Here is an 8,140-nt window from a genome sequence, read left to right on the forward strand (position 1 = left end):
CCAGACCATTCCTGACCCACCACCAATCTGGTCATGCCGAACGATGTTACAGGCAGCATAACGTTCTCTACAGCTGCTCCAGACCCTTTCACATGTGTCACGTGTCCTCAGCACACTCATGAACTGTGTTTGTGTTCCTTTCTCTTTTTGAGCAGTGTTTATAGTTTTCAAACTGCTGTCATTGACTCATTAGCTCCCAGAAAGGGTCACAGGTCAGCCAACATTTAAAACTGTGTGATGAAAACTACTACCCATGGTAACATTTGCTGCATCGATCTGTCCAATGATGGTCAGCAGTGGACAGGAACAATTCCAGGGGTTTCCCTGTAGGTTCAGTACCTGATGGGACCAGACAGAGCGAGGTAAATGAAATAATAACACATCCTGTACAGGAAACGCTTACATGTGCAGCCGTAAATCCCCATACACATGCATGCATTTCTTTATGTATGTCATGTCTAGATTAGTTCTAACCAAACTCTAAGTTAGCAGATTCTTTTTGAAATGCTTGTTTTACCTGTAACTTGTTCAGCCCACTGATCAGCTGTGCAGGGAGGCTTGTTAGCAAGTTGTGGGTCAGGTCCAACTCTGTCAGGACCTCCAGGTCACTGAAAGCCTGAGGGTCAAGGCTACAAAAAACAGCACAGCAGAATTATATTACACTTGATTACATACCACACTGTACTTAGATATATTGCTAACATGCAACAGTAGTAAGTTTTAACAAGTATGCACCAATATCAAAATCAAACCAGTTTAATGGTTGGTGTTTAACACACAGTATACTTAAAGCAGCTAACTAGCATTTAGCTAGAAGTTAGACTTTGCTAGCCTACTGACCTGCTGATGTTGTTTCTGGCGAGAGACAGCACTCTGAGGTTTGGTACCACAGAGAAGTATTTGGCTGGAATAGCAGTGATCCAGTTAGCATCCAAGTGAAGCTCTACCAGGCTGGGATAGCTAGCTAGTGCTTGCTGGTCCGTGTTATTCAGAGTAATTAGGTTCCCTTCAATCATCAGTTTGGTAACATTTACATTTTCAGAGTTTTCAGGGATGACTTGAAGATGTTTGTTGGTGAAGTTTGCTGTCAGCTGATGGGTGGAACAGGAACAATTCACTGTCTCATTATTTTTCACTAGCCCTGCAGTGAGCCACAGCAGGAGGAGAGGCTGCCAGCACCTCTCCATCACACCACACTGAAAGGAAATGGATACAAAGTCCTGTAACCAACACGTGACAGAGAAAACACGCTCATTTCTTAACAAAACCAGTAATTAATTCATTTTCTGCCTGGTAGAATTCAGCTTTTTGATTGAAAAAGCGTTACTACGGCACAGATATCGACGGTTGCAAATTATGTAGTTGGACTAAAATAATCTGACTAACATCAACTCCATTTATACACAAGGTTTGCATAAGTTACAGTTATTTAGCCTGTCAGTAAAATGTATTTTCTGAAATACATGTTTAGCTCCTCCCCCTTTAAGCCAGCGTTCTTTGGATTGGCGGTGCCTCTTAAAAACAAGGTTGCGTGACACGGTAGCACCTGAAGACCACAAAGAGGTGCAAAATCTCAGTGTATGCTGTGAAAAGTGTGCAGGGGTTAAAAGTGTGAGACAAGATTTTGTAAATAAGTATTGGCCAATGTTTACACTAAGCACAGCATGTCATGAGGACAAATACTCACAAATACTACGAGTGATACAAAGTGCCATAAATGTGCATTCTAAGTAATGGCCAGCAGGGGGTGCTGCAGAAAGTCTAATATATGGTGACAGTAAAACAGTGCTTGCGTCTCTTGATCACTGACCTTATTATCACTTTCACGATAAGCTGATAGTCTCAAGACTACACTGATTTTTCAATGATGGCCCCTTAGAATCAAAAAGCAGGATAAAACTTTACCACCACGTCCGTGTGTGCCTGTTACCAAACAGCAGCATGGTGACAGCTTGAGGCTTTACAACATTCTGTTTAAAGTGTTTGATTCAAACAGCAGGTAGGCGGAGCACAGCTCGCTGACATGACTGTACCTGTTCTCACTGACATCACAAAGAGCAGAAGGAAAACAACTGTTCAGAATCTGATGAAAATACCCTTTAGAGTCGGGAGCTATTAAGCCATCTAACCTGAGGATAAAAACATTACCCATCATTGCACGTCATGTTCCTCTTTAAACATACGACTCAGCGTTGGACTCCATTAACAGAAAACATTATGCCCTCATATTTCTATGTGAATTCTTTGTATGTGCAGTGAACTGAGAAATCGGGCACTTTGCAGCATGAGCCCGAGGTCAGAGTACAGTAGAGATAAAGCACCGTGTGAGGGAGTGAGTGCACACTGATGCTGGAGTGTCTTTTTCACGTCTTACAGAGAAAAGAAACTTCAGCGCACGTCTTCTTTTAAAGGAGACGTGTAGAAACGTGGCTGCTGCCTAACCTCGCACTTCTGCGTCTCACAATCACAATTCCTGTCTGGTTTTCACACTGTTTCTCTTTATACTTGTTGTGTAATCATCTTTTACTAATGAAAAGTAGCAGAAGAATCTTACCTGTTCTTCTACACGCACTAAGGTGAACCTTTAGTCCTGTGTTACTCTCACGCAGTCAGCGTACGAGTGACCTTTGTTCCTTGTAAAACAAGTGTGCACTCTGTGCTAACTGTTTATGATTGATCAAGTTGGTCCTCCCATCTTTGCTGTCTTCCTTCTTCCGCCTACAAGTATCTCTTAGGTTACTGTTGGAAATGGCTCATCTAAATATATATGTGAACTAGTTCAAGGTATAATTCTGCAAATGACTGAATATGATTAATGACAAGCATTTTAGTTCTTTTAATGACCTCTTCTTACGGAGAGATGACGGCTGAATGGAAAAGAAAGCATAAAGTAAGGAGAAGAGTGTGAAAGATCAGACGGAGTAAAGGAAAAGTGGATGAAAAGCAGGTAGAAGATGAAAGAGGCCAGTGTTGCTGCTGCTTCGTCTCAGCAAACATACCTGTGCGCCTGTGTGTACTCTCACTCTTGATATTGTAAAATGTTTCAGCAACATTTGCAAACTATTGTAAACATTGTAATGATTAATAGTACTGTGAAAGTGAGCAGGCACACCAGCAGCAGCAGACTGGGTTACATACAGCTGAACAAGAACTCCCACATTCCTACTCTTCCATTGAAGTTCTGCTGGAGGTTTCTTCCTGTTAAAAGGGAGTTTTTCCTTCCCACTGTCGCCAAAGTGCTGCTCATAGGGGGTCATGTGATGGTTGGGTTTTTCGCTGTATCTATGAAGCGCCTTGAGGTGACTTTTGTTGTGATTTGGCGCTATATAAATAAAATTGAATTGAATTGAAGTAGAGACTGATGGAAATGTGATGGAGCTGCATTGCAGCCCGACTGCACCGTCTCTGGGAAAGTCGGGTTTCAGCACAGAGGAGGGAATGTTGAGACTGGAGGAGCTGATCTACATCACAGGGGTCAGGTTCAAGTGTAACCATATGATGTGAATATTCAAGAGTTTGGTGCTGTAGTCTTCCTCCACCAGTCCCACAGCAGGGGTGTCAAACATAAGGCCCATGGGCCAGGATCAGCCCTCCAAAGTCTTCAGTCTGGCCCACTGTGGAAAATGTGAAGGAGGGCATAAATCTTCTACGGTGGGGACGGGCTCCATGACCACGTACTGTACCAAAGTAAATAAGTCGTAGATAAAGCAATAAACGGCAGAAAGTTCCTCGTTTTTCGCTGGCTGCTATAGAAATGTATCGTTCTTATGTTCGATTCACCAGAAACAGAAAAAGGACAAAAATGTTCATTGTTGAATTACAGGACAGTCTGCACAACACAGAACCTAATTTAACTTATTTATGGTTTAGCTCAGTGGGATGATCAGGAGGTCATACGCCGTGTGGCCGGAGAGCGGTAGGCCCGGGTTTGAGTCCGAGCCGCACTAAGCTGCATGTCCCCCCCCACACACTCATGTCTCTATGGAATAAGGGCTGAAAAGGCCCCAAAATTAAAAAGAAAGCTTATTTGTTTCTTACAGTTTAAGTGCAAAGACACTGAGATGTATTATTGAATTGCATTTGTGTTTTTATGTTAAAATATCTCAGAGAAAGAGGCTTCACTGATGCGGCCGGCTTCACATCATAGTTATGCTTCAGTCCTGTGATGTAGCTGAGCAGGAAACAGGAGGAAGCTTTGACCACCGCTGCTTGATTCTGTCTCCGTTTGTCGTTGGTTGGTGTAGTAAAGAATGAAAATTAATTTAAGAAACAACAACAGTTTTTTAGGTTCTTCGTCTGCTTTGCCTTATTTTTCATGTGGAACGTTTTGCTTGTGCAGTGTTCAGTCAGGGCCTCCGTAGACTCAGAGGAACCCGAGGAGGTGGGTTGCAAAGCAGCTTGTGCATGTGCCACAACTTAAGCAGCTTAGATAGCCTGACCCGATGTTAGCTGATGTGTAGAAGCGTGTCAGCTGATGTGGGCTGTTATTGACCTGTAAACTCTTTGGCTTCCTTTATCTGTCTGCGTGCACTCTGTCCACTCTGTTTGCTCTGCAGGAGAGAGGAGGCAATCAGGGCCATCGAGGAGGAGATCAGGAGAGAGCGGCGCGTTGCTGATGAAGTCGTCCAAGCAATGCCGGCAGCAAAGCAAGAGAAATATTTCACCATGACAACCACTAATGAGGAACTGCTGCAGGTGAAGCTGTAGTTGTTATGGGGAAAGAGGAGATTGGTTCATGTCAGCAGGCATGATGAAATCTCACTCTGGCAAGTACTCAGCTGATTCTTTTGTTTTGCAGGAGCTGACTGTTCTCCAGGAGGAGCTGGACGTGCTAATAACGAGGAAGGAGGACTATGAAGCAGTGAGTCGGGTGGAGGGGGCGGTGTGAGCGAGGTGGAGGAACAGCGTGGCTGCGGGTGTTTTACGTGAACGATCCTCGTTGCAGGAGCTGTCCCACTCTCAGATAAAGCAGGAGATGGTTCGGCTTCATGAGACCTTGTCAGCGCTGGAGGCCAAACGAGACACGATGGAGGCGGAGCAGAAGAGCCTGGGTTCACCCCAGGAAGAGAGAGAGAAGTTATTTAAGCAGGTGTGCGCGCTGGTCATTGCTACATCAGAGGACGGGAGGGATTTGATGAAATATCACAGAAACTTTTACAAACAGGAAATCGATTTGTTTGTGTTCCTGAAACAGGCTTTTACAAGGATATCACATGGATTCAGTTTCAGTCTGGTTGAGTAGTTTTAGTCATGTTGAGGAATTCGGTTCCTCAGCGTTCACTGCCTCCACACATTCAGGGTCTGCACGGCAAAAACCCTCTTTCAGCATTAAAAAGCAACTATAGCTGCGACATTTGGGTCCTGGTACTTTATTTTGTTCTCCGATGTTCTCTGATTAAGTAAACTTAATAACACTGAAGTTTAGATGATCTAATGCTAACCCAGGCTACTGTGCTAATGTGCAGTAGGGCTGTTCTTCATCCTAAACGTGTGCATTGATTCAGAGAGTCAACAGCACCATCATGTGGTCAAACTGATGAATGGATTGTAAACAGCAGTGAGCAGAGCTCCTGAAGCTTGATGTTAGCAGACGTGAAAAACCAAAGACTGAAGCTGTGCTTCTGTTCTCCAGGTGAAAGAGGACAACCAGGAAATTGCCAGCATGGAGAGGCAGTATGTACTCATTACAAGTACTTAGATACTCGTCACTTCTGTGTGTGCGTGTAAGAATATGTGTATATTGTGTGTACTCAGGCTTACGGAGATACGGGACAGGAGAAGACAAATCACAGAGGAGATCCGACACCTGGAGCAGGACTCAGAAGCAGCTCAGGGTAACCCACAGGATGAGGGTGGACTCTAAACCTGAATCACCTTTGATGTGATTTCAATATTCTGAACATTCCTACAGGCGAATGTCAACAAAAATACAGAGAGCTGAAGAGGAAGGAAGAGGAGATCGACCGTGAGTCCCAGTCGAACCGAACACTTGTGACATCGGCAGCATAGTCGAGCTCATTTAAAGTTAAGGTGTTTCGAGAACATTTCCTACGTACTGTGTCCGTTTATTGCAAAAGAAAAAAATGAACACATACAACAGTTAGCGGAGCGACTGAGAGGAGACGGTCAGTCGGTCAGTGTCACAGGCGACTGACAGACACACAAACTGCATCTTGATGTCTTGGACTGTGGGGCAGAGTAGTTGAGCAGATGCAGGCTGACAGGCATGTATTTGTTCATCTGTATAACCAACACTGATGATCCCACATTTGGGAATGTGGGGGCTGATGCAAACACTGCATGTGAAAGCATGAAGCCTAATTGATGACAGTTAGTCACCAAAACACAGTAGTTTGATTTCCACTGTCAGGAGGAACTAGAGGGAACCTACTGTCTACTAGCAGCGCATGGATATAACCTCTGTCCTCTTCTCAGGGTTCCTCGAGTCATTTGAGGAGTCCAGGGCTCAGGAGGAGGAGAGACTAAAGCAGGGCCAGGAGAACATTGTCTCACTCCTGGAGCACTGCAGCAGGGTGAGGAGCACTGATGAAATGGGAGGACAAACACAGCGTGGTCCACTGCACTAACTGTGCATGTCTTTGTAGAACATGTTGCGGCTCCGTCAGGTGGATACAGTGACAGCCAGTGAGCTGAGGGACATGCAGGAAGTGCTGGTAAGCAAGGAGACCGAGGTGGTCCAGTCAGAGAGCACCGCTAGAGGACTGACGACAGGTGGGTGACACGCACACAGTCGGGTTTCCCTCACTTCTAAATTTATTTCTAACCTTAAAGTCTGGAACATTTACGTCCCGACAACACGAGCACTGAACAAAGGCCCTTCTCTGCCCCTGCACAGAGTCCCAGCGCCTGCAGCAGGACCTGGAGAAGGTGCAGCAGCTGGAGGGGAAGATCACAGGTGAGCTGAGCACCCTGCAGGAGCGTGTCAGCACCATGCAGGCTGAGCTGCATACCTACAGGGACCTGGACACCCTCAGGCTCACAGCTGAGGAGAGGAAGAAGGTAACTGCAAACTCTTTGTGCTGAAGGTCTCTTCCTGTTAAAAGGCAGTTCTTTCTCACCACTGTCCCCGAGAGCTTCCATACTGGAGATCAATAATGGACTCCGTTTTAAAAAATGAACTGACTATACTTTGTTTTCTCTCCTTGTGCTGCAGAGGCTGCAGGAGGAGCAGGTGTCGCTGACTCAGCGTCGAGATGCATTTGGACAGCTGCTGGAGGAGATGAACCAGAAACATGAAGCGCTGAAGACCAGACTGCAGGAAAATGAGACTCACGCTCAGGTTAGTCGTGTTTTGGTACACAGGAAACAGACTGAATCTTCTGACTCAGCTCGCTCCTCACCACCTGCCTTCCCGTCTTCAGCTCACAGCAGTCTTGTGTTTTGTGTTGCTTTATGTGTCTGAACGTTAGCTGGCTAACCTGGAGAGGAAATGGCAGCACCTGGAGCAGAACAACTTTGTGATGAAAGAATGTATCCTTTAGAAATATGACGTATGAATTCATCCACACTAGAAGCCCTCTATTCAGTCTCCAGCATCCAGAGAAAGTGAGATTTTTAAACACTGGGACCAGTTCTTTACAGCTTTGGTAGCTTTTGGAGGTAATTAAAGGAGCAGTACTTGTCAGATGTGTGCATACATTTAATTTTATTTTCCAGCTCTCGGTTTGTCTTCTATAAACCTCTGGTCTCTGAGACACCAGGTCTGTGAGCTCAGTGATTTTTCCTTAACTGCAGCGTCAGTCATCGCCTCCAAATCCCAGGAGAGCGACTACGCCTCAGTTGCCAAGAGCGTCTCCCAGCAGGTGGCCGATTACAACAAGAGCCTCATAGAGCTGCTGCAGAACAACATGAGTTAAAAACAAAAGGCTTTATTCATTTGGTTCCAGGTGAAGCTTTCTGACAGGCTCATGGTCATTAAAAGCAAAATGTGTTGATGGTTATACCCAAATAGCTTCTCAGTCATTCAAAGGCAGAGATTGTGCTGCATTCTGACAGCAGCTTCAAGTAGAGATGTAAATGTAAAATGGTGAGCTAATTTAAATGTTCCATAGGTACTGTCTGTTTATTGCAAAAGAAAGAAATAAACATACTACAATTAACTGAGAGACGGAGACATACA

At 45.0% G+C, this 8,140-nt stretch overlaps 2 protein-coding genes across 3 annotated transcripts in view; one reads left to right on the plus strand and one right to left on the minus strand.

The window, feature by feature from the left end:
- Positions 1-3,195, minus strand: part of LOC106456415 (leucine-rich repeat-containing protein 19-like) — a 5,183-nt gene extending 1,988 nt beyond the window's left edge. Inside the window, exons 1-3 of one of the 2 annotated variants that reach the window (XM_013914371.1) lie at positions 2,555-3,195; positions 841-1,196; positions 252-629 (exon numbers count right to left, since the gene is read on the minus strand). In XM_013914371.1, the coding sequence (XP_013769825.1) occupies positions 252-255 (4 nt within the window). In that variant the 5' untranslated portion in view covers positions 256-629; positions 841-1,196; positions 2,555-3,195. Of the gene's footprint in view, positions 1-251; positions 1,197-2,554 lie in introns of both variants that reach the window. The other variant, XM_013914370.1, reaches the window with a different exon arrangement.
- The window catches only part of ift74 (intraflagellar transport 74), a 12,825-nt gene extending 4,856 nt beyond the window's left edge, over positions 1-7,969 (plus strand). The window contains exons 10-21 of the mRNA XM_005747220.1: positions 4,557-4,695; positions 4,799-4,861; positions 4,946-5,089; positions 5,633-5,673; positions 5,755-5,834; positions 5,912-5,965; positions 6,436-6,533; positions 6,606-6,732; positions 6,857-7,020; positions 7,175-7,300; positions 7,431-7,491; positions 7,762-7,969. Of these exons, the coding sequence (XP_005747277.1) occupies positions 4,557-4,695; positions 4,799-4,861; positions 4,946-5,089; positions 5,633-5,673; positions 5,755-5,834; positions 5,912-5,965; positions 6,436-6,533; positions 6,606-6,732; positions 6,857-7,020; positions 7,175-7,300; positions 7,431-7,491; positions 7,762-7,877 (1,213 nt within the window). The 3' untranslated portion in view covers positions 7,878-7,969. The remainder of the gene's footprint in view (positions 1-4,556; positions 4,696-4,798; positions 4,862-4,945; positions 5,090-5,632; positions 5,674-5,754; positions 5,835-5,911; positions 5,966-6,435; positions 6,534-6,605; positions 6,733-6,856; positions 7,021-7,174; positions 7,301-7,430; positions 7,492-7,761) is intronic.
- The last annotated feature ends 171 nt before the right edge of the window (positions 7,970-8,140 follow it).

This window comes from Pundamilia nyererei, unplaced genomic scaffold (assembly GCF_000239375.1).
Source record: "Pundamilia nyererei isolate P.nyererei 1_Seehausen unplaced genomic scaffold, PunNye1.0 scaffold00191, whole genome shotgun sequence".
Taxonomy (NCBI): Eukaryota; Metazoa; Chordata; class Actinopteri; order Cichliformes; family Cichlidae; genus Pundamilia; species Pundamilia nyererei.